Source organism: Ambystoma mexicanum, chromosome 9, assembly GCF_040938575.1.
Source record: "Ambystoma mexicanum isolate Mex_15411 chromosome 9, UKY_AmexF1_1, whole genome shotgun sequence".
NCBI classification, from domain to species: domain Eukaryota; kingdom Metazoa; phylum Chordata; class Amphibia; order Caudata; family Ambystomatidae; genus Ambystoma; species Ambystoma mexicanum.
The window spans coordinates 192,196,880-192,223,559 of record NC_090931.1 but is presented as its reverse complement, the minus strand read 5'-3'; the positions used below and the strand labels follow the sequence as shown (position 1 = coordinate 192,223,559).

General features: G+C 46.4%; 1 protein-coding gene across 4 annotated transcripts in view; it reads left to right on the top strand.

Moving 5' to 3' along the window:
* The window catches only part of CEP164 (centrosomal protein 164), a 586,844-nt gene that overhangs the window by 466,770 nt on the left and 93,394 nt on the right, over positions 1-26,680 (top strand). For all 4 annotated transcript variants that reach the window (XM_069614472.1, XM_069614471.1, XM_069614470.1 and 1 more), the window contains 2 exons: positions 12,338-12,461; positions 13,051-13,121. In XM_069614472.1, the coding sequence (XP_069470573.1) occupies positions 12,338-12,461; positions 13,051-13,121 (195 nt within the window). The remainder of the gene's footprint in view (positions 1-12,337; positions 12,462-13,050; positions 13,122-26,680) is intronic.

Here is a 26,680-nt window from a genome sequence, read left to right as displayed (position 1 = left end):
ATTGCTGCTAGTATGGTGCACTAGTGTATTTAGTAGGACATTGGGTGACTGTGGAGGAATTCTCTTTGAGTCCATCTATTGCCCTACATTTACTGTTATTTAAGCCCTCAACTTGCATGGTATATATCTGCAATTTCGATTATTGTTTATCAAACTTCTGAAAAGGAAACTCGTGTTTGCTACCTCCAGTATTTAGTTGGACATTGGGGAGGAGAGACAGACTAAGGCTGCTCCTCAAGCCATCGGGCGTTCCCAAGGCAGTGTAAACATAATATAATAATTCTTACATCTATGTCATAGTGACTTTGAAAAATTGTTGCATTTTACACATATTTTAACGACATTGTTTTCTTTCCCAGCCCTTTTATATTCTTCTCTTCTTTCATTTTTTTACTTTATCCTCAGAGGCTGCGAGTTGTACTCTCCTCTCACTTTTTACCTGAAAGGAGTGTTTTTGTACATTCTAATTACTTAAGTATGCCAGCACTTAGAAGCAGGTTCGAAACTGTGGAGAGTCTAGAGAATAAGAGAGTAGAGGTTCAATTGGTCTCTTCGACACAGCGTGAGGCGACTGTTAATATAGACCATATGGAAAATAACACTGCTTCTAATGTATCTGTTGAAGTTAGTGATGGAGGGTCCGAGCACACACCTGAAGGGAGTGTGGGGGGACCCTCCATTATTGATTTTGCCACCATGGAGGTGCAAGCTCCTACTGGGAGAAATTTAGACATGTTAGATATAGAGGCCACTGGGGCCCATAGGGATATGTTGGAGTCTAGACAGGAGCTCAGACGAAGAATGCCTGCAGCAAAGTCTATTTGGTACTAAAAGGGTGGTTCGCTTTCATGCATCCACTCCACTTCAGAAGATCTTTTTAAGTGGAAAAATGCAAGCTGGGGAAATTAATGGCTCAGATTTACCCAAATTGAATACAATGGGAAATAATAAGGATAAATACCCACTTGGCACTAAGCATTCCACTCATATCTCGCCAGCAGTGTTTATTTTTGGGAGGGGTGAACAGAATAAGATTGTCAGGACCTCACAATTTGTATCTCACATTGGCAGGGTTCCTTGGAGAATAGGGTGTTTCAAATGCTATTCAAAGAAAGTTAGAAGGGGATGTTATTGAAGTATTTAATGAATCCTTTTTAGTTAGTTCATATTTCCTTAACTCACTTTCATGTAGAAAGATGAAACACTCCCAAGCCAAGATGGTGGAACACTTTCCCAGCAGTGATTGGTTTATTCTGATGCAGGCAGCATTGTGTAGTCATTTAGAATGTTCCTGACAATTCTAAACTGCCTTTCATTAAAGTTTTTCATCTGGTTAGGTCATGTAATTTTTAGCTCCAGTAAATTTAAGTATAGTTACAAATTACTAGTCTAGAATCTTTTGTAGTTTCCAAATCTATTTAATAGGCAAAGAGGCAAGAAAGAAATTTAAAGTTGAAGATTTTCACCAGAACCTGTTTGCTGGGCAGCTGAAGATTTAAAAGAAGAACTGAACTAAGCTAAGTGCATTTTTGTTTAAAAGGAAGAAGATTCAAAGGCTTTAAATTTGAAGACGATATTAGACATCTTTTATGCTGTACAAATTGATGTAGAAGGAAAAAACTATTTGTTTATATACTGGAAAAATAAGTAAATTTTCTTTTTGATGTTTAAAGGGTATTTTTGACATTAACCAGGCGCGCGGATCTATTTCGCCGAGTTACTAATTCTAATTCTTATTTTCTAACCCTCTAAATATAATTCAATGTTTTAGTTCGTTGTGCTTTGCTCGATCGTATTTTTACAGCGCGATAGAAGAAAGAACATTACGACGTAGCGTTAACGTCGCGGCCATCTTGGATTTATTTTTTAATGCGTCGCGTAGTGTTACGGACAGCATTTCTTCAAAGACATTCGTCTGAAGATAGCGCATCAGAAAACGAAGTGTGTCAGTTGCAATTTTCCAGTGAGCGTGATCTGATGTAAATAATTTTCTTCAAGAAAAATATAGCGTTGAGAAAGTTTTCAAATAAGAATTCCTACAGAGTATGAAATTTCAAGTGAACATAAAAGACACATCTGAGACACATCAGAGGTAGAAGGAATTTGACTTACATTAATATCTATTTAGTGTAATAAAATAAATAGAAGCAAGATACACATTAGCTTTAGGAATAACTACATTGTTGGATATGTTTTGTTTAAATCACAGTTTCGAAAAGAAAGAAGAGGTACATAGAAGAGAAGTTCGTACAGAGCATTTCAAGTAGCAACAGCATTCTCTTTGAAGCAGCCTAAGAGCAAGTCTAGCTTAGGCAACAGGTAACTAGAAAAAGATAAAAGAGAGAGAGAGAGAGAGAGAGAGAGAGAGAGAGAGAGTCAGAAAAGACGTTTATATTACTTATTTAAGGTTGTATTATCCTTTTAGGAATTCCACTGATTTAAAAGCCATCCGAAGAAGACGGTCTGAAGTACCTGCAGTGGGAGTTCTTGTCTTTTGTTATTTTATCCATTCCCCTTTCCCCTCGGGTTTGCCTGGCCAATAGTTGAATAGTATAAAGATTGTTGAGCAGGCAGGCTTAGGGGGTTTGGTGGGCCAGCTTCACTCCTGCAGGATCCTACTGCTTCAGTACCTTTGACAAAGATGCAATGTGCTATTAGCCCAACCCAGTCTAAGCATGCCAATTAGGGAGAACAATTTAAAGAGACACCCATTCGCTCTAATCATAATATTAATCTACCTAATGGGGGGGCAACTTGGATGATTCCTTTTTACTTATGGCGGATGCTACGGGTGACTTGCTCAAAGAAATTATTGATTTGGAGATTCCGACAGGGAGATTTCTATCCAAGGGTAAAAATGGGAGGAGCCTTTCTGAGGGGGCGCTGAGTTGTACTATTAGAGGCACTACTATGATGGGCAAACAACAAGAGGGCAAGCAACTAACCCCCACTAGAACGGCATTGGATACCTCTTTAATGCCTATATATAGGAAGATAGCTTGCACTCAAAAGGATATGGAACGGTACCAATGTCCGAAAACAGTGGATAGTTCCACGGAACCTCATCAAACTATATTGGAAAGTCATTCGGGTGTTAAGAATAAACACGAAATTCCCTGTTCAGGTGGGGAAGATAGAGACTATCTCCTACCCCTTCTATCCAACCTACATATTAGTTTAAATTTGGTTCTGAAAACTATAGGTGAGTCCCAAGAGATGCTCGGAGGCTCTATGGTAGGCCAACAAGCGGCCTTTAACCAATTAGTCACTTCTTTGGCATTTTTAGAGGGCCTAGTGGAGGGTAAGACCCATAATGATCATAATACTAAAGAACAGAATATATATGAAAAATATAGAGTGGAAGAAGAGAATAGGCTAACTACTATGGATCCAAAAATCACCATTTTGTTGGAAATCATGCTCTCAGGGGATCGCCCTACCTCTTCAGATAAAGGGATAGTGGACCTAGACCCCCATGACCAAGGAGGCAAAAAATCCAACATTAATAAATATGGAAATTAATTGAGCTGCCCAGATAGCCCTTCTGTCCTTTTGGACGCTATTGTAAGAGATACAGGAGGGTCTACTCAAGAACAGTTTTTGGAAAACTCTAGTGCCCAGGAGCACGGGAGTGAATTATCTAAGGTGGGGGAATGCTTGAATATCAGTAGTGAACAAGCGATAACTATCCAACTTACTCCACCTAAAAAGGGAAAAAAATGTAAACAAAAGACTAAACGTATAGAGAAGAAATTAGTAGACCCAGTATTCGAAACGGGTGGAATGACTAATTCCGATGAAATAGATCCTGTTAACAATTTGGACTATGATATTAATGAGGTACCTCAATCTCCAGTGAATAGACGCAAAAAAACTAGAAAACGGGTCAGGATGCTCAAAAAAACTATAAATATGCCGAATATAAAAATTAAAGGCAGAAATTCCAATCTTAAAGCAATTAGGAATATTCCTGCCCAAGAAGAATGTGAAGATAGTGGGGTAGCGAAGGTCCCTAATAGGGAAGAGGGTAAGGTGCAGGGGGAGGTTTCCAAAAAGGCTCTTTAGCTAGAGAAAAACATACCAACCCGAGCATGGATGAGAGTAACTTATTGAAAATTGGACATGACCGCACCCAAACTAAACAAACCAAGCTGACTGCTTTTGGTAAAATAACCAGCACCAAACATGCCCGAACATCACTAGGCACGTAACAAATTAAACTTCTTCCGGCGGCCCAAGTTATAATGCCGATAGTATACTCCAAAACCCCCCCTCTTAATGTGCCACTTGCCACAGTCGAGCGTGGGAGTGGTTGTTCGACTAATAATATGGGGGAAAAGTCCCTTAGATACTCAGGGCCTCATTATGACCCTGGCGCTAATGGGTTAACGGCGCTGTAAAAGGCTGTGGCGCCGTTAACCCATTAGCGCCTGATTACGAGGTCCCTTTGCGGGACCCGACCTTAACGGCTGGCTTACACCAGCCGTTAAATTAGGGACCCGCAATGGGACCTTGGTGCCAAGTACGGTACCACAATTTGTGGTACCGTACTTAGCGCCTTCCCCAATCCCATTGAGCCCTATGGGGTGAAAATGGGAATGGGGAAGGGCCATGGAGGAAGGGGGAATTACCGCCCCGCCAACCATGTAATGGGGTGGTAATTCCCCCTTTCTCCATGGCGGAGTTGGTAAGTTACCGGCATGGACCATGGTGCTGTTAGCACCATGGTTTTCCGCCTGGGTCGTAATGAGGCCCTCACTCTCTTAAAATCCAAGACTTTCAAGGAAATGCCTTGGATAAACCTTCTGTTGATAACACAAAGATGCAGTCTACTTTGGGCCAGCCCCCTTCAAAGATCCATACAGGGAAGATTTTGGGTTGGATTAATAATAACAAAACTGACTATCAAGACTAGTTTAAATAGAACACATCTTTTAAATTTGTTCAAAATAATTCCTCTATTGCGGGCTATAACAGATGATATAGACGCTATCTCCTTACCCAACCATAATAATCATCGGATGGTAAGTTGTTTTCACTCGGTGATGGTGGCAGACATGGTGCGTGCCCAAGGAAAAAATCTTAATTCCTTGGGATATGATCTAACCACATTATCAGATGACAAAGAGGCTGATAATTTCCTTCAATGTAAGGAATCGATTAACACTCAAACGCAACAAATTGCACAATTGGATAATAAAAAAGCAGAAAATTTAGATCCAGGGATGGCTTCAATTTCTAGTCTTCTTAACAGTGGTCAAGATTGGTCATGGTTGCAACCAGTGCTCAAAACCTTAGGGACCCTTACACAAGGTATTGGATGCTCCTAACAGCTCTAATATCAGTGTTATTTCTTGGAATTCACGTGGGGGACATTTAAACAGATTCCTGACTACAGGTGAAATTTATATCTGTCCCTGTATCTATTTTTTTCAAGAAACCATGATGTTGTCTGATACATATATAGAGGGATTTTATACCGTCTCTTCTTTAGCATCTAGGGGACTAGCTGGTCGACCTAGTGGCGGTTTGATTACTGCTGTTGATCGTAATTTGGGGTTGCATGGCAGTGTCATTTTTAGGAGTGATTGGCTTCTGGGTATTGTTCTATCGTCAGAAAATAATGTAGATCCGATTCTCTTGTTGAATCTATATTAGAATCCTCTAAAAGTGACCATCGATACAGTGGAAGGTGCTCTTTGAGAAATTTTGGGTTGTTGGTTTGAGAAGGGGTTCGGAAATCACATTATCTTGGGAGGTGATTTTTATTTCGGCTTGTGCTGAGGGCTCTATGCTAAATGAAAGAGGGGTGATCCCTAAATTGCTTCTTACGAGTTTTAAGAGAGGTTTATGGTGGGATAAGTTCCTTGATCATTGGGATTTGGGGCTCTTAGATCATGCCTCGGATTGGAATTTACCCAGATATACCTGGAAAAGAGGAAGCAACAGTTCCAGAAATGATTTGTTTCTATGTATCCAATAGCTGGAAGCAAGCATGTGGAATATTGACAACGATGAAGATAGAGTTGGGTGATCATATTCCCATATGCTGGGTAATCATACCAATCCTACGTTTTCGGGCCTAAAGGCGGCTAATAATGGGAGAAGGATTGTATGGAATAAGAAAACGATCTTGAAATTCAATACCTTGGTCTTGGAGAACCTAACCCTATTGGCACATCGAATGGGTAGAGAAGTGGACATTGTATTGGGGGAATCTTATTACAATAATATCATATTGTCATGTGTTTATAAAATTAGCAGGACATGCAATAGGCAGGCGCTGAAATCTAGGAGGAAGGTTGGCGACTCCAGAATCCAAAATTCCAAGCGTACCAAATATAGGGATTTCAAAACTTTAAAGAATTTACCTATCTCCTTTTCCGAATTTCAGTTTAGGAAGAAAAAAATTATCATGAAGCATAAAAATTTGATTAAGTCCCTGAGAATGGATCAATATCTAGAAGTACACCAATTGATGATGTATAATCTCTGCAAGGGCAGAGACGTTAAATTTTGGGCTACTGTCAACAATGCTCTCACGCCGGCAAAAGACAGACTTGAGTGTCCTATCCAAGCAAAGGCATGGTGTGCTTATTACAAGGAAAAATTTGCATTGCCTTCAGCCTTCTCTAGGGAACAGGAGTTGGATTTAGGTCCTCCAGTGGCGGGTGATTGCTTGTGGGATATTGAAGATATCATGTCGGCCATTAATAAACTTAAACCATCTAGAGCGCCGGGCCCAGATGGTATCCCTCCTTTTGTCATAAAGGCGGCCCCTGAAATGTGGGCCAAGTTGCTAAAACCCATATTTGATGATATTTTTAAAAATCATATCATCCCTAAATCTTGGGCTCAAAGCATTATTGTTCCAATATTTAAAAAAGGTGACGTTCTCAACCCCCAGAATTAGGCCTATTGCAGTTTTAGATGCAGCTAGTAAGGTCTTCGGTATTCTACTTCTAAGGGACCTTAATAAAGTGATTAGGAGGAATGCTTGCTTTAGTACATTTCAGGTTGGCTTTAGAGAGGGGTTGGGAACCGATTTGAATGGTTATATTTTGCCCCATTTAAGATATACAGTCCACCAGTCCAACATGGGCAAAGTCTTTATGGCATCATTAGACCTCTCCAAAGCCTTTGACGGGGTAATCAGAGCAAGATTGTGGACTAAAATGTTAGCAATGAAATTTCCACGAAAAATTGTCCAACTCTTGGCACTGTTGCATAGGAATACCTCGGTTAGGGTTCGTTTGACTCAGGAAGGCTCGCTATCTCATGCAATTGACACTAAGGTTGGGGTAAAGCAGGGCTGTTCACTTGCGCCCACACTCTTCAACCTATAAGTAAGCGATGTGGAGGACATGTGGCAGGGTCCTTCCATTGCGCAAGTTAGGTTGGGGAGCTTGGCTATTGAATGGATGGCCTTTGCTGATGATTTTATTTGACCGCACTCCACGTGGCCTTCGTAAAAAGATGGATATTTTTCTACAGTATGCGATGGGGAATAATCTCTCGCCGAATGCATCCAAATCCTGTACGATTGTGGTCACTAATATACTTGGAAGATGGGAGACGACTGGGTGGAACAGGTCCAGGCTATAACATATCTAGGCTATAACTTCACTAATAAATCTAGCCTTAAGATGTGGAAACTGAGCCTAGCAGAAAAAGCGTCAAAACTAAAAATTCAAATGAAATTCTTGAAGGTTAGGGTATGTACATTTTCACTCCTACCGATCAGACGCTTTTATCTTGCGAAAGCGGAGCCGATTCTTTTGTATGGTCTGAACATTTGTACCCATGACATGAGCTCACACTTGAATGTGGTTCAAGGGAAAATGTGGAAAGAAGTATTGGGCCTATCCATGGCAGTCCCCAATGCCATTATCCGCCACAAGTTATCTTATTTCACTTAAAGCTAGATACTTGTGGAGATAGCTATTACTGTTTAGAAAGATGAATGATCCACCAGTAAATACCTTATACGAGTTGCTAAATAAGGTCGTTAAATCCAGGTCAGTAAAATCTATTAGAGGATTCTGTGATAAAATGAATCTTCTATTAGATACTTTAGGTCTCTGTTTAGAAGACCTGGTACAACGACCGGGATTAGTTAAGAGACTTCTATTTAAGGCAGATTGGGTGGACACAGCAAATGGGATAGAGTCTTACCCCTCTTATAAGGAGTATTCTAACTTTGGACATGCAAGAGAATGTATTCCCCTCTATATACAAATATTCCCTTGTTATAGGGCGAGATTAACTTTTATGCGTTTTAGACTCAATCGGATGCCGATGCTAGAAAGGGTGGGACACTGGGGACATAAAGAAGAGATGCCTAAACAAGATCAAATTCGCTTCACATGTCGCTTCTGTGGAGAATCTGACCTGTTAGAAACCCTTAAGCACCTTATCTTGTCCTGTACCCATTTTGAGTCTATACGAGCACTTCATATTAAAGATAGATGTAATAGGGATCTTGACATGCCTATTCATTTGTTTTGGAGCCGCTGTATGTGGGGTGTAAATATTTCTTTAATTCTGGCATTAAATCTGTTACTCCAAAATATAATAGAGGAATTGGAAAAAAGGAATTCTATAGAGGAATAATAGGACTGAAAAGATAATGGAAAAGAAGGGGAATACAAATGTAATATTAATATAGGGCTGGGATAGATATTTTAGGAACATTTTATGAAAATGTTTTTGATTTAGATGAAATGTTTTCTATATGTTATATGCTGTTTTATAAAATGAATTGTATATTGTATGTGAAATGTTGTATAAGGCTTTATGTAAAGTAACAATGCAACAATAAAAAATAAAAAAACTATGTGGGCTCTTTGAGTATATCATGATGGCCTTCACATTAGTCCTAACTGGTTTAGGCCAGTATGGGTCCCTGGGCTATCCCTCTCACTTCCTGTGAGGGTGGCTAAGGCTGAATGGCAGTCCTGCTGACCCACCAGTATGTTTGGATGGACGGCCTTTAGTCAGACCCTTTGTGCAAGGGTATTTAGACTTTGTCGTCCCCCTGTTTTACTCTCTAGGTTTCCTGTTCTGCGACGAGGAAGAAGCAGGCCAACTGACCTGCTGGAGATTTTTGCTGCAATTCTCGCTGTTTTGCTGGTTTTATCCCTCACCTGGCCATACAGGCTAAGTATATTGGTTTGGGTATATCTTGGTTTGAGTGTTTGCTGCTGGGCCGAGACCTTCATGTCTCAACTGTTTCTGGGACTTTTTACCTTTGCCATCAGCCGTTTACTGACAGAACCTTCTGAATGGCTGTGGGTCACTGCAGAAGTGCAGAAGCTGGTTGAAGTCTCCAACACCTGCCAGATGTTCAGTTTGGCACCTCTAAGCCTGCCACCAGCCATTCTCTCCGTCCTGAGACAGTTTGCTGCTGTGCTGCTGCTTTCTTTTGTTCACTAGGCTGCTGGTATCCTTTTGCACTGGGTCCCTCTTCTACCTGCAGTTTTCCTCACCAGATGTTTCACTTCTGGCTTGAAGGTAGAGATCATGGGAGGAGCCTTTGTTTCTTTCTTGGGTTGCTGGGCGTTGGTTGGCCTACAGTTAGTCCTAGAGAACCGAATCCTGCAAACCGCACACGTTGGAAAGAACGGTCTACTCATCGGGTGCTTTTCATGCTGCTGGGCCCCTTTTCATAAAAGCTATGGACATGTGGGTCCTGGGGTGGGTGATTATGCTACATGCTCACCCGCAGGTGTACCCTGGTCTGTGACAGAGATTCCTGTGAGGCAAGTCTTCACTGTGATTCCCATAGACTTCTATTGGGGTTCCGCCTGTTCTTCCTCTGGGGTCTGGGTCCATCTTCCTACTTCTGGAACACTTCTTTGGTGTCTACTGCCGCTTTCCTTTGGGTGGCTAGTGAGCTCTGAGCTTGGTTTTTTTGGTACTTATCTGTGATTTTGAATAGAATTTTAAAGTCTTCTTATGCATTCCTTCCACAAAACTGTAAGTGTAACATTCTGGCTATTTTGTAACACTTTTTACTAAATGTTTTGATATTTCTTGGAAGCATTTGGCTAGGGTTCACAATGTTTTCATTTTCTCTCTGCCTATAATATAATATGTTCCTGTGTATAAATCCGTTCATAATGCCCTATGTAGAACATTATGGAGTACTGTTTTAGGCGTTAGGGACTTAGTACCTAGTTTTCCTGTTAATTAAATTTGTGTTTACCTCTTTTTCCTATACCCTACCTATGTGTTTTAGGTGCTGACCATTAGGTGATTTGTCTATAGGACATTGTGCTGTATGGTGCAGCCCATAGGCGGCTTATCTTCTTAGGTTTGAGGGTTGTTTAGTTCTCCCCCTCCACCACCCTTTTGTTTTATGTTGAGTGCTCACCGCTGGTAGAGGGCCCACATAGCGACATTGGGGTTAGGAGGGTTTTTGTATAGACAGTACATTTTTTTAAATATGCTTTGTATCTTTTTTATACTGTGAATGATTACCGGAGTACTTGGTATGACGACGTTACATTGCCAGGCTTTCTTTTCGCAGCGTTTTTTGAGTAAAGATATTCAGGCAAAAAAACTCTTTGAAAAATAAGGGGGGGGGTGGGGGATAAAGGGATGCAAGTGGTGGTGGGGAATAGGGACTAGATAATAGGGAAGTGGGTTTGGGGGGAACCCCCACTCCCAAATAAAGTTTTTTTCAGCTGAAAATGTTCTGCAAAATACTTTTTAAAAAACTGCCGATCTAAGAATAGAATTGAGTACTTATTTGAACTATTTTATGTGTGTGACTTTAAAAGTATATATTTTTCAGTATATCAGTGTGGTGTATTATCTAGAGATGTGTATGTGGATTAATTATACCTTTGTGCCAATCTACTACCCCTACATGAGAGTTGAGCCACTCTGACCATATTTCTTTACCTTAGAGGTTTGGCTACCCTTTCTTGTCACATGTGTTCGCTCCCCCATTAAGGCCATTTGTTGAAGAGTCCTTAAGAGAGTGGTACAAAACCTGTCCTAAATGGGGCCTTTAGCTTGTCCCTTGTTTTGAATAACCTTACTGATTGACTATTTTGGACTGCCCCTGTATTTTAACCCCTTTGCCTCCCATATCTATAAGATGTATTCCCTGGTAGGTTTGTTACGATTGAGGTCTAGACTGTGTCCCTGGAAAAACGACGTACAGAAGGCCTCTTCACATTACACAACCTGATGTACATCTGTTCTTCAGGCATGCGACCTGGAGGGAAGCGGGAAGTGGACCCTGCTGCCGGTTGAGTTAGTTGGTGGAGGTTCGGGGAGTGTGGTGGCGGGCGCCAAGTTGAGTGTTGGCGAGTGGGGAGAGGCAGGCTGAAATAAACAGGAAAAAGGAAGGGAATGCCAAAGACTGACCGTGTGAGGTGGAGGTGGCAGAGCGGCCTGCACGAAAGCCTTCCGCATAGGCAGTCTTTTGTTTGCAGGGTTTAGACCCTGAGCCGATTTTTGTAATACACCAAGTGGAGTAGACAAAGAACACAGTTCATCCATGTTTTGCCTATAATTTAACGACTTTGTCTGCTACCTGTGTTTAGAGATCCCTTTTCTACCACCTTTTTTAGCAAGTCTGGTGTAAGGTATTCTGCCTGCCGCCAGGGGCTATCAGTGATACTGGCTTTATGGGGCGGAGGGGCGAAGGGTCTTGCCTGTATATTGCCTAGCACTTATATATTTCGTGTACCTACTTTAACTTCATGTTTGTGTTATTCTATAATAAAGAGTGTTCATATTTTTCAATATAGCTGTGTAGTGTCTTCTCTTGTTTTATTTCTCTTGTGTCAATTGGGGCTCACCTTACCTAGCTGTGAGCCCATCCCCTCGTAAGAGTGAATCCCGACAGTTGTGACCCATTGCCCATTGAGAGTTTAATGTGACTGCCAACTGGATTTCCCTATTAGGATGGATCTCTTCACACGCTCACTGGAGGGCTATTGGCAGATCTCTGAAAACAAACTGTTTGCCATTTTATATCACTCCGTGAGCAGAGGGGAGGTTTTTGGTGAGCATTTTCGTGCCCGCAGTCACATTTATGGGCATAGCAAAAGGAAGATCCATAGCAATTCGGAAGTCATTTTAATTACAAAGGACATTTATCTGTACTGAACCACGAGATGGAAGGGCGAAGTAGCTATGCAACATGTATTTCAGGCAGATGGCATATTCAGTATTCTCTTTTAGGCTAGTCACGGTGCAGACTTGTGTGTGTTGAGCATGTTATGATTTGATAAATGATGATATGATGTTAAGGATCATGTTTGTACTGAATTGTTTTGACCACGACTCAATTTGCTTGATTTATCTCTGTATTCTCCAGGGACCTTGACGCTGACATCAAGAGCAAACAAAATGCCTTGAAAGACCTATCCATGGTAGAGAATGAGCCTTCGCTGCTATCTGAGGATGAGCTTCGAGTAGAGGATCTAAGGAAGACTACCACGGTGAGGAAACACCTTGCACATGGCATCGCCTGTCCCGATCTCTCCAATGGGACATTACGCTCCTTATCCTCAGTTTTTCCTTTGTTGTGATGGAGAACTAACATAGACTTGTTGCCACACATCACATGACCACCAGTGCTTTTCCTGATTAGAGTGTTTACAATTCTATGAAATATTCACCTCATTTGTCATGAATCATCAATATCTGTGGGCCAAATGATCTACTATTAGTGAAATTTCGCAATAAAGTAGGAATTCTGTGCTCCTAGCTCTGTACAATGGAAGAGCCACACTGCAGTATTTGCAGAATGAATTCTTGGGAATTGTGTGTCCTAGTCTACAGATAATTACACACATTTGTTTTCGTGGTCTCAGTCCTATTCCCTAGATTGTCAATCTTCCGGAAATTATGCAGCATTGCCCAGGGTATACAGTTTCAAGAAGAGTTCCTGAGGTGGGTTCTCACCATGGCATTCCCATATAAGGTGGTCGCTTGAAGTCGGGGGTGCACCAACGTCATAGCTTTCCCTTGGCAGCAGCAGTGATTGTTTTTGATCTGACTGTGTATTTCCTATTCTGCCCTTTCTAGAATATTGAGAACCCCTTGGAGCAGACTCCAACCCCGCAGAAGAAGGAGGAGGAAGATACAAGCATGGACGAGTAAGCACGATTTAGCATTTCCCAGAAATCATGGTAACGTTGCACAGATGTCTGGGCTATGGATGTTGGCTCTGTCTCCTGTGGAGGTTCTCTTCACCACAAAGATTTAGCATTCTCTCTCCCTTTTCAGGGCCCTACAAATTGATTGACATCTTGACATTAACCTAATATCACTGTTTTTCCTTCACAAGGGACACATTTGTCCACGTGCCTGTCTTCCACTGCATAGTCAAATAGAGATGGTGTGATCTGTGCAGATAAGGACATTACACCACTGCCCTGCTCTCTAGCATAGGACTAGATGGGACCTACCACCATACTCTATCTCTCTTCTTTGATAGAAACAGATATTTTCCAGCAACATCTGTATTACCACTTCCTCTCCCCTCCCTCCTCAGTGATCCCCCTGATGGCTTTAGTCCCACTTCATTTAATGCTGCAATTGACAGAAGACCTACCCGTTGTCACTTCATCATGCTCCTCCACATGTGACTTTTAGGGGAAGAAAGAGCCCATCTTTTTCTTTTTTAATTATTGAAGACCCTTTTTTCCCAGGGAAACCACCCCCAGTGCTGTCCTGTTGGTTGTTTTACTCGGGCATTCTACTACTTGGTTAAAGTTGTAAAACCATGTGCATTTTTGAGACACAGGTGTCCTTGTGCACCCTTTCCATATTCACAAGCCTCGTTGGTAGATATGCTGCCTGCATCATGGTGTCCCACAAGAACATTCTTTACACAGTTCAAATAGATTTCAGAAGGGGGAGCCTGGCACACAACCTCTGCACATCAGGCCTATTCCTCTCATGCTTGCGGCAATGCTGGTTGTTGGGTCAGAAACATGATTGAAATAAGGTTGTGCTGATCAGGAGCAAAAAGCAGCTTCTATGTGTCCGGCATTAATCAGTAAGCAGGAGCTAGTTCTGAAGATCAGGGAGTTAGTGCATAGAGTACCACAAATCTAGCTAACTCATTGGAGGCAAATGAACCTTTTCTCCATTCTATATGGCCGGCTATGCTTTATGTAAATTTCAGAAGCATCCTAATTCTCCAGCATGGTGTCTGGCATGGATTCACATGCTCATGAATATTCCCCGTCGTCAGGCTGGGAATCCTCGATAAAGAAAAAAAAACAGTATCAGTTTCGTTTCTGATCTGTCTTTCGTAGTAATAACCAATCACTGGTCTCTGCGTCATACTGACCACAGCCAATGACTGCCCTCTACCTAAGCACCGCCTCTGGCAGCCATCTTCAGATTTTTACCGCACGTTCATGTGTTGGGATCCTCGTGCTATTGCTCTCGAGCGTTAGTGCTATTTTTTTCACGTTTTTTCTCAAAAACTTCGTTTTTTTCGGTCAAAAGAGCCTCAAGCTCCACCGACGCTCCATCCAATTAACGGGGACCCGTGTCGGATTCGTCTGCGCCCCTCAAGGATGAACATTTCGTCGAGCTACGCTTTTGGAGGACTCCAGAAGCTTCTCAGGCCCGGACATGGCCCAGGAGAAGGGAAGCTCGACGCCCGGACGAACACTCCTTTTGTCTCTACTGCTTACATGAGGACAAGACGCACGTGGAGAAGGACTGTGCGTTTTGCGGTAATATGTCGGAGCGGACCATGAAGGACCGCCATCAACGTCTCGCCAACTGGCTGGAAGGGAAGAGCCCGTCAGGCGAGAAGAAGAGGAAGAAATCTGAGCGGTCTTCTAAGACCTTTGAGGACGCCCCGGCGACGGGGGTCCAACACAAGGCCAAGCACCGCCAGTCCGCTGGCACCGGGAGCGCCGAACGGTCGGGCTCTACGGGTGCCAGGCAGGGCGCACCCTCCCCGGCACCTTCAGCCATGAGCCAATGCTCTGGGTCGGGTAAGAGGAAGGGCGAGCACCTGGCGAAGCTCCTGGAGAGGCCCCGGTCGAGCTCGAAGGACCCATCGGAGGGGGAGCGAGGCAGTGTTCCCCCCCCCCTCAAGGATAAGGCGGTGAGCGCACCTAAGGTGGTGAAGGCCTTAATCCATCCGGCCAAGCCCTCTATCGAAACTGTCACGGCGGCCCTGGTTCAGCCTGTGGAGGCTACACCAGTGGTGGCGACCTCGGGGCTCAGTCTCCCTGCCACCTCGGAGGGAGTCCTCTTTTGTACCCATCGATAGGACCCCCGTGAAATCCCCGGCGGGGAAGAAAAAGGGGGGGCAGGGCGTCGTCGTAGATTCGGCTTCAACCTCGGAGGAAGAGCTGATCGAGGTCTTAAGCCAGGGCCTTGGCGTGGAAGAAGACCGGCCCGTCGGGATGGATCCCGACGCAGGTGACGACGACATCGTCGAGGGTGCCGACGGGGCCACTGATCGCCCGTCGGATTCCCCTCTGCCAGTGCCGCAAAACAACTCGGCGGCCATTTTGTTGGCTATACAGTCCTTATGCTCAGAGATAAGGACGAGACTACCGTTGCCGACGGAGGAACCTCTCCCGTCGGGGGATCCTGAACCGGGACCTTCTGGTGTTCCCCCGCCCAAGAAAAGAAGGATTCACCCTCCACCTCCTTTTCAGCCGTCGCGCCCCGTCCGGTACTCCTCCCCGTCCCCCCGAGGGGATGATACAGGGACTGACACGGCAGCGACGGGCACGGACGACGAGGTATACGACGAGGATCTACCGTCGTCACCTCCCACCAGGGCTTCTCCGCCCGACGAGATTGGATTGTTCCACTCCATGATCGCCAGGGCATCCGAGCTTTTCCAACTCTGCCCTGAGGAGAAGAAAAAGGAAGGATTCCTTTATCAACGGCGCGAGGCCAAGAGGAAGACGGTCCTCGCGGTGCCTCTACTGGACGACATTTGGGATGAGGGCCTCGCCCTCCTCAAGAACCCTTCCACGATGCCAGCTAGAAGAGACCGGTACGAGAAGAAGTACCGGGTCCCGGACGCGGCCCCCCTGTGCCTCCGGGCGCAGCCTACCCCGGACTCCGTCGTCTCTGCGGCGGCCAGGAAGAAAGCGGGTGGGGGGGGTGCGGCCTCCACATCGACTTCCCCACCGGACGGCGAGGGAAAGAAATTGGACGCTATGGGACGCAGGGTCATCTCGTCTGCAGCGACGACGATTAAAGCGGCCAACGCCTTGGCTATCGTGGCCCGCTACGACAGGGAGCTATGGTACAAACTGGCTCCCCTGCTGGACTTCCTACCGGACGACAAGAGGGCGGATGCCCTGGAGATCCTACAGGAAGGTGAGGTGGCGTCGGACCACGCCATCACTATTGCGACGGACATCGGCGACACTGGGTTTCGCCAGTTGGGCAACGGCGTGTGCCTTAGGCGTCGTGGATGGCTCAAGGCTACGACTTCCGTCAAGACGTACAGACCAGAGTCCTGGACATGCCGTTCGATGGGAACAACCTGTTTGGGAAAACAGTGGACGATTCCCTTCAGGCCATTAAAGCGGACACTGAGACGGCCCGGGCCCTTGGGGTTCTGCAGCAACGACGGACGCCCTTTCGAAGCAGCAGAGGCAAGGGCGCCTCCAAAGGTTCCGGCGGCGGTTTCTCCACCTACCGTCAAGCGGCCCGCTCGTCGTCTCAGGAGGCCTACAGAGGACGAGGCAAGTCTGGCGGACCCCGCCGTCGTCGCCAAAGAGGTCAAGGCGGCAAAGCCTCGTCGAAACAAGATTGAACCGGCCGTGGGGTCGGGCCCCCACCGAAGCACCCCGGTGGGAGGCCGGCTGGCGAGCTTCGTCAGCGTGTGGGAGTCCATCTCCACCGACCGTTGGGTGCTGGATGCCTTAGCCCGGGGCCACGCGCTCGAGTTTCAAAGAAGGTGCCCGCGTGTCCCCCCCGTGGCCAGGAAAGAGCTTCACGTCCCTCAGCTTCTCCTGGAGGTAAGGGCGATGCTCAGGAAGGGCGCCATTGAACTCGTCCCAAAGAGGCTTCGGGGCTCCGGAGTTTACTCGAGATACTTCCTCGTGAAGAAGAAGACGGGAGGATGGCGCCCCATCCTAGACCTGCGACGTCTGAACAAGTTCATCAAGGCGCAGAAGTTCCGGATGGTCACCCTCCAGCACGTCCTGGGTCAGCTGGAGGAAGGAGACTTCCTGTCGTCGTTGGATTTGGAGGATGCCTACTTCCATATTCCCATCCTAAAGGGGAACCGAAAATTCCTCAGGTTTGTGGTCCAAGGGCGTCACTACCAGTTCAAAGCCCTCCCCTTCGGACTACGGTCGGCACCCAGGGTATTCACCAAGTGCCTTGCACCAGTGGCGGCGCAGCTGCGCCGCAAGGGGATCCACGTCTACCCCTACCTGGACGACTGGCTCATCCGAGCCAAGACGAGGGAGCTCGCCGTGGAGCACACGGCAAGGACCGTCCAACTTCTCACGGACCTGGGATTCTCCGTGAACTACGCCAAGTCCCACCTGGTACCCGCGCAAAACGCACTGTTTCTGGGAGCGAAGTTCGACACAGTGTCCCTTCTGGCCTCCCCGTCGGAGGAAAGGACCAGGTCCATCCTGGGCAAGGTACAGCGGATGTTGGTTTCCGACGCGGCCAAGGTGAGGTCCATCAAGTCCCTCCTCGGAATGATGTCTTCTTGCATCTACCTCATTCCCATGTGCAGGCTCCGGATGCGCCCGTTGCAGGAGTTTCCTGGACGCGCGCTGGATCCAAACGACGGGCGGCTTCGAGGAGAGGATCGCACTCGACGAGAGTTTCCGCCGAGCGGTCCGGTGGTGGGGCACCCGCGCGCATCTGACGGCGGGCATGGACTTCCAGACCCCAGACCACCAGGAGACAGTGACCACGGATGCCTCCCTGGAAGGGTGGGGAGCGCACACCGAAAATCTGCACGCGAGAGGCCTTTGGCTCCCGACGGAGAAGTCCCTCCATATCAACGTCCTGGAGCTCTGTGCAGTGTTCTGGGCCCTCAGGTCCTTCCTTCCGTCCCTCAAGGGCAAGGTGGTGAGGATCTTCACCGACAACACCACCACCATGTTTTACATCAGGAAACAGGGCGGAACCAGGTCCCCAGCACTGTCCAAGGAGGCGCAGGACCTGTGGCATTGGGCGGTCGCCCAAAGGATGTTTCTGGTGCCGTTTCATCTGGCAGGGATAAAAAACACCATCGCCGACTCACTCAGCAGGGAGCTGCGCTCGTGCCACGAGTGGGAACTACGGCAGGATCTAGTGGATCGCCTCTTCCGACGGTGGGACACACCCCAGATCGACCTGTTCGCGACGGCGACGAACTCCAAGTGCCGGAGGTTCGCCAGCAGGTTTCCCCAGGCGAGGAGCATGGGCGATGCTTTCTCGTTCCCCTGGGAGGGCCTGTTCCTCTACGCGTTCCCTCCTTTGCCACTGCTAATCCGGCTCGTCAACCAGCTCAAGAGGTCACGGTGCAGGATGATCCTCGTCGCACCTGCGTGGCCGAGGCAGATATGGTTCCCGGACCTTCTGGACTTGTCAGCGTCCCCGCCAATCAAGCTGCCGGTGGACGCGGATCTAATCTCCAGGGAAGGAGGCGCCATCCTCCACCACGACCCGAAATCGCTGAACTTGCAGGCCTAGCTCCTGCAGCGCTAGAGTTTGGGGGATACGACATACCGGCCGACTGCAGAGAGGTTCTTGCAAAGGCCAGGGCGTCCTCGACTCTTAAATGCTACGGACACAAATGGAAGAGGTTCTCTGTCCGGTGCTACACACAGAAGATTAACCCTCTACGGATTACGGCTTCCCAGGTACTGCCGTACCTGCTGACACTGGCCAAAGCTGGTCTGGCACACGCGTCCATCAAGATTCATCTTGCTGCGATCTCCCGATACACCAGAACCACGGGGCGGACGTCCTTGTGGTCTCATCGTCTGGTGAAAGAGTTCATGAAGGGACTGTCCGATCGGTCCCGCCGGTGAAGGCTCCGGCCCCGGCGTGGGAGCTCAACGTGGTGCTAACCAAGCTCATGGGACCTCCGTTCGAGCCTCTGCACTCGGTCCCGTTGAAGTTTCTGTCGTGGAAAACAGCGTTTCTTTTGGCCATCACCTCCGCACGACGGGTGGGAGAGATCCAGGCCCTTTCCTGCAAGGCCCCGTACTTGACTTTTCATGACACAAGGGTAGTGCTCAGGACGCACCCCTCCTTCATGCCCAAGGTACCGTCGGACTTCCATTTCAACGAACCCTTGGTGTTGCCTGTGTTCTTCCCGTCGCCTTCGTCGCCGGCTGAGAGGACTTTGCACTCGCTGGATGTGGCTAGAGCGCTGAAGTTCTACGTGGACCGCACGAAGTGTTTTCGGAAGACGTCACAACTCTTTGTGAACTTTGGACCTGTCAACCCAGGGGAAGGCTCTCTTGAAGGCTTCCATTTCCAGATGGCTCTCCGGCTGTATCATGTACTGTCATCGGTTGGCAAACCGACCGCTGCCAGGCCGTCCGAGAGCCCATTCCACCAGAGCGATCGCAGCTACCACGGCGTTCCTTTCTGGTGTGCCCCTGCTGGACATATGTAGGGCTTCTACGTCGAGGTCGACGCACACCTTCACGAAATTCTACTGCGTCGATCGGGATTCCAGGGAGGAGTCCAGGGTCGGCCAAGCAGTGCTGCGCAACCTGTTCGCCTGAGGTGAGCCTGGTGAGGAGGTAAGATGCTTAATGTTGAGTTTGATGTAATGCTTAATGTTGAGCCTTTGCCACCTCCCGTGGTTGTGCATGTGTGTACTGCTATGTATTCTTTATTCATGAGCATGTGAATCCATGCCAGACCCCATGCTGGAGAAGGAACAAGTTACTTACCTGTAACTGTTGTTCTCAAGCATGGGTCTGGCATGGATTCACATGCGAACCCTCCCGCCTACCCCTCTGCGGCTCTTCACTTGGTCATACTGCCACTTCACGTGCTTCCAATCTGAAGATGGCTGCCAGAGGCGGTGCTTAGGTAGAGGGCAGTCATTGGCTGTGGTCAGTATGACGCAGAGACCAGTGATTGGTTATTACTACGAAAGACAGATCAGAAACGAAACTGATACTGTTTTTTTTTCTTTACCGAGGATTCCCAGCCTGACGACGGGGAATATTCATGAGCATGTGAATCCATGCCAGACCCATGCTGGAGAACAACAGTTACAGGTAAATAACTTGTTCCAACTTCTTTATATAAATCCCCTTAAACTGAGTAAATGTCACCAGATGGGTGAGCCAAACGTTGCTCCTGCTAACTGTTTGTGTCAAGCTAACAAGGCCGTTCTAAACTACAAGCAGGAGCTACATTTCCCAGCTTGCAGCAGTTTTGAACCCTGCTGAAATCACTTAAAGACCACTTTTGACTTACCTTGTTAGCCGCTTAACCTTTTTTGCTGACTTTTAGGTATCTCACTCTTTCTCCATTGTGATTTGATCCAAAACACACTTTTCTATACATGCTCCCATAGTAGTCTATAAGGCTACCGAGACTGGCATATTACAAAGTGGCTTTTAGGTATGAGAAAATGGAACTTAAAAGGACAGGTCAGAGGTAAAGCATTTTACCAATCAATATTTTTAATTATTTAAGACATTCATAAAACAAGTATTAAATCATAAGACCTCAATTCAAAACATGTGTCACCAGAAGAAACTTTTTTGTGACATATAGCCATTAATGGGCTAACCTTCAAATTGGAGCATAGAAAAAAGGCAAGAAATGGTAAATCATTGTTTGCAATCATTAATATCTTCACAATTGATCTTAATGTTCTAGCTCTGTTATTATACGGAGACATCTAGTCTCTCGACATGTTTCAGTTCCAAAATGTCATATGTACAGAACTTTCAACAGGAGGAAGTAATGTGCATCAAATTCCTATTATGCGTCCAACTTCAGTGAAGGCAAACAAAACACGACCTGTCCAGGTTAAACAGAGAAATATATACTGTAAGCTATTACTGCTAAGGTTAATCTCTAGGTGTTCACAAGTAAACTAGGAACCTTAAACTCAAGATAAACAAATTACCTCGGGAAGGTTCTTGTGGGGGCGTACAATCCTTCTGTTGAATTGTGGTAGGAAATGATCATTTCCCTACTGTGTGGCTGTAAAGATAAGCAGAGGTTTGGTTAGTCTTATGCTCACAGAGCGCGCGGCTCTCTTAGATCAAACGTAGTACGGTCGGGGCAGCAGTATGGGTAAGTAAAGTTCGAAAGACACCCACCTGTAGTGGGAGCTACTTGGCCTTGCTGTGTTGGAAGGTAGAATAACCCCCAGAGTGCCAAAGAGGTAAATTTTCTAACGTGAGGCTGCAAGTCTTCAAATCTCCGCCTGCATCGGTACTGTGTGGCACTATGGTCATCTACAATAGAAAACACAGGGATAGTAATTAACAGGGCTAGCTAAAAGATGCTAGCTACAAAAAGATAGCCACGCCCGGAGCCCGTTAAGGGGCATTTCAAAGGTGTAACACAAGCGGCTAAACTCTCTCCACCTACGTGCTTAAAATTAGCACAATAGAAAGAAGTAAAAATCTAAGTGCATACATGCAACTGCCCACACCAGAAGGACCATTACCTCTGGAGACGTGTCGTGTTGAATTGCAGAGATGGTGGAGGGGTCTCAGTGTGGGGCTTCTTATGTGTGCCAAAGGGCTGAAGTTCCCCCTGTTGAGGGGAAACCTAGATTGATAATGATGAGTAGGTGAAATGCCGTTGGTACCGAGGAGAATGCCTACAAAGAGTCAGGCATAAACGTTGGGGAGTACGTGCTCCTGGGGGCTAGATGTGAAGGTGGAGGTCCGCTTACCTTGAAGCCGTCCGTGGGGAGAGGCTCTGTACATCCTCTGTCAACCCTCTAGAGTGTCAGTCTTGTCCGCGATAGTCTGTGGACTGATCGAAGAAATGCTGCGGAGGAGGCGTGCGGGTAGCCATGGTTACCCGGCGTCTAATGAGTCCCTTCTCTCTGTTGTCAGGGAACCTGGAGCCTAACTCTGGAGGTGTTGTCCTGTGCGCCAAATTGGAATGGGGCCTATTATCCTGTATAGTCATGTTATGGTGAGGCTCTAATATGTAGTTATGCCATTGGCGGCTACATGCCATAAACCGAAATGGCAATAGAGTAGGATCTCTTAATGACCAGTGCACCCCAAAAAAAATATTTTTCTTTGTATTGTTTTGCAATGTTTTGAAAATTACAAAGTACCCGTAAGCAGGTTTTTAAGCCTCGGTTGATTTTAGCCTCGTATAAGAGTATGGCTACATATTGTCACGTTAGGTACAGTGATGATGACCACACATAAACATACATGTTATGAACAACAGCACTATAGTGCACCCATTTCGGGTAGCTTCAAGGCGGGAAAGCACAGGTAGTCTGCCATACCTCAAACGAATCTCATCGGGGACTGTAAAGGGACAGACTCAAGTTTCTGCAGGAGTGGACCCCAGTGAATCCCTCTGATACCCTGTAGGTCCATGTGGGTGCAAAAGGTGTGCTGCCTAATGGCTCACTAAGGGGGGGGGGGAATGTATGCTGTCAACTTTTTTAATTAAGTGCTAGTGTTCCCACAGGCAGAAACTGGAGACTCCCAGCATCAGGAGGATCAGTTTCTTATCTTATTCCATTCGATTGACTCGTTCAAACCGTTTAGGTCAAATCTCATTCTGAAGTTCATCTCTTGTTCCAACTTAAACAGTCTGGGGTCAACCGTAGTTCTTGGGTCCCCTTTGAGTGTCTGGAGAATTGTCCATGTGAAATCCTCATGCCCATGTTTCATGGAGGTGAAATGTTGAACCGTTGGTGCGTTTTCCGTTCTGTTCTTCAAACAGCTTCTGTGTTCCATTATTCTGGTTTTTGCTTTTCTGGTCGTTTTTCCTATATGCGCAAGACCGCATTTGTAGCGAATGAGGTACACCACATGGTCCGTGTTGCAGTTCGTCATGGTTTTTTGTTTCCATGGTCTGCCGGTGCCGATATCAACCTCCGTTGTCTTTGAGGTGAGTTTGCATATCCCAAAGGAGCCACAGGGATAGTGGCTGTTGGGTCCAGTTGGGTTTAAGTCTGCTGTTAATCACCCTGTTGCCAATTGATGTGCTCTTTTTGAAGGCAAAGATGGGTTGTGGCATGGGTATCTCCTTGGTTTCAAAAATTCTCCAATTTTTCTGTATGATGGTTTTAATCCTCATGCTGAGGTTGGTAAAGGTGTTGACACACACCATACTACCGTTTTGTTCTTTTGATGGTTTCTCTTCGATGAGTGCTTCCTATTGTTGTTGAATGCCCGCTTAGTGGCTTTCTTCACCAGTCTCTTCGTGTATCCTTGTTGCCTTAGTTTTTTGGTCAAGGCTTTAGCCTCTACTTCATATATTTCATTATTAGAGCTGTTTCGTTTGAGGCGCAAAAATTGCCTGAAAGGGAGATTATCCCTGAGATGCTTCATGTGGTGACTGGAGTACTCCAGGAGAGAGATCCGGTCTGTGGCTTTGTGTAAAGGTTTCACCTTCAGTACTCCTTGGTGATGGTAAATGGTGAGATCTAGAAAGTTGGTGGTGTGATGATCACTGGTCATTGTGAATTGTAAATGTCTGGTGAGGCTATTGAGCCAGTTGAAGAAAACCTGAGCGGTTTCTAGAGTCCCAGTCCAAATGACCAAAATGTCTGATATAACGTGTCCATTTGGTGATGTGCTGTTTGTATTACAAAGTGGCCCCATGTTGTCCCCAGATGAGTTTTCTCTTAAAGACCCTGTTACAGCTGCTGGCAGGACTTTGAACGGAAAAGGCTGCACTGCATTTTAACAAGTAGGGTGGAACTTGCTCCCTGAGCAACAGCAAAATATCTGCCTAGTGTTTACATCCCATGACATAGCTATTGGCTAAATCATTCCTTGTGCTCATGTTTCAAGGCAAGAACATCAAATCTGACCTTTTTGCCCATTTGATTTGTGCCTTGGAGATCACAAAGACCCTTTTATTGAATGGGATTCAGTTTGGGAATAGGGTCGAGGCACTGGCAGACACCTGAATCTAGATCCCATTGAATGTGCCTGTGAAACCTGAGTGAAGTTGACGTTCCAGATTTGAATTCTGCCAAATGTTTGAAAGGTGCATGAGATGTGATAGGGTGGCTGGTTACGAGGGGGGGGGGGGGTTGCGGGAGTGCGGGGGGGGGGGGGTGGGGGTTGTGGTCGGTCTGTCTCCCTGAGCCATTCACTATAATACTACCTGGGACTACTGAGAGAAGATGCTGATGGATGATCCTTGCTGGAAGCACTGCCTCTCCAACCAGTGGACTACACTTTCAGGCACTTCCTCCCCTTGATCCCGGGGTGAGGGGGGGAGACACCTCTGCTGCCCTTGTGTAGTCCCCTAAGCCTAGCGGTCCTGTGCCTTAGCAACACAGAAGTGGGAGCCCTTGCTACACTGCTGGTGACTGGACAACCTTGGTACTGCCGTCCTCCTGTGCTGCACCATCACAAGACTCACCATGCAAGAAACCAACAGCTGTCCACCTTTGGGAGAACGTCCTCTATTCTTCCCAGACATGTTAAATCCTTATTAGAGCATCTGCTGATTCACCCCAACCCCCAAGGGTCATTATCGGACTATGTTGCTGCTGTCCTTCAGTTCGCTGACATGAAGGTTGTTCTGTTGGTCTTCTGGCCTCAACTGCATTGCTGGTTTCATCCTTTCCCCACGAGTGGGTCTGTGCGCTGTCCTTTTATCTGGAAACCTAACCATAAATTGCAGAAAATTCGATATATCAACTCACATATGCAGCCTTGTCTCCTGTACCACTTTTTGTAAATTTACAGCAGCTTTACCCGTCCTTTGGGGTCTTTATACTGCTACTTAGCCACGGTTCCCTTTTCAGTGTCTGGGGCTTTGCCTGCAAACCTTCTTCCCAGGCAGCAGAACACAGACTGTCTGCATCCTAACTTCATTCCTCTCAACATTCTCAGGTGCCTCTTGCTTAACGACTTATATCCTAGTTCTTGTGAAGGGGTCCCTACCTGTTACTAGCTCAAAGGTTGCCTTGTCTGTAGCTCACACTGGAACTTGTTAGAATGTCATCTCCTTTTCCATAGAACTCTGAACTACTGCCTATTGATTTTGTCCCCTTAAAGTCAATGAACAAAAACTTCAGCCCATCTAAAGGTATCTTAATGTTTTACTTGCATGTGAAATTATATTTTATACTACTTTAAATTGCCACTTTGTGTCTTCTTGATGCACATTACTGTTTGTAATGCTTCTTTCGAATGGATTGTGCCCTCCCACGTATTCCTCATCTTATGATAATTCGTTATCTGCAGCTTCGCTGCTTCGGAAAAAAAAAATTCTCGTCAGTGTGCGGTGCTCGAGGTCGCGGCGTCGATTGTCCCTCAACGGTCGCCATACCGTGTCGACGTCACTGATGGTATAAGTAGCTCGAGCCGTGCCCGTTGCTTCAGTTCCGTTTTTCCGATCGCTTTGCTATCGTGAACGGCGCGCTCCGAGATTTTCTTCGTGAAAATGTCATCTTCTTCGACACCCAAGACTGGGTTCAAGAAGTGTATCGATTGTGGATCGAAAATGTCGATCACGGATCATCAACGAGTTAGTCTCTGGTGTCTCGGTTCTAGTCACCGAACCGACGACTGGTTCCTGCCAGTCCATGACCGAGAAGGCACTTCGTGAGAGGAGAGCTAAACTGTTGGTGGGGAGGGAAGCCTCTAAGAAGGCTGTGTCCAAAAAGCATAAGAAAGCGACTGATTCGAAAGAATCGGATCAACATAGGCACTCCAAGAGCTCTCGATCTAGGAGTAGATCGAGACACTCTTCTTCCTCGTCAAAAAAACTGAAGAGGAGACATAGATCTCCCTCATCGTCATCATCTACTGAGTCGACCGAAGAAATTCGATGTCCGACAAAATCGGATTCCCCCAGAAAATGGGAGGAATTCGGTAAAAAGATGATGGAGGTTTTCGAGAATGCGGCCCCGACCCCCTTGAAAGAACCTCGGAAGAGCCATTCCTCGAAGGTCGCTCCATTGGACGACAAAGAGAAGTCGAGAACTACCTTGGTAAAAGCCAGTAGTATCGAAGATACTCGAGTCGACGCCAAGTCGTCGAAGGCTCCTCGTGAGTCAAGACTCCTCGAGAGTCGAGCACCTCTCCGGTGCCACATAAAAAGCTCAAGTCATCGAAGCATCGAAGCCAAGAGCGTCTTCGACACCTGTATTGAAGTCTTCTTCGAAGTCTTCGACGTTCCCGTCGACAACCTCGAAGGATTTTCCTTCGAAGGAAATTGTTGAGAAAGAAAGGAGATTTACTCCGTTGCCCAGAACAGACTTTTTTAAAGCTATGTCCTCAATTTATGAGGAATCTGGCTCGGAGGAAGACTAAGTCACTCCCTTTGGAGTTTCATATGGCACAAGACAAGTTCCTGAGGAACTCATTGATCAGGAATCTAGAATGAGAGACCTGAGTGATACTCTACACTCTGCTAGTGAAATTGACACCTCCCCAGAGTTAGAATTTGCCAAACCTGACCCTGCAGAACATGCAGACTCAGGGTACAGAGGTCTTATGAACAAGGTAGTAGAATACATGGGTTGGGCTAACACTTCACCTGTGTTTGCACAGGACGA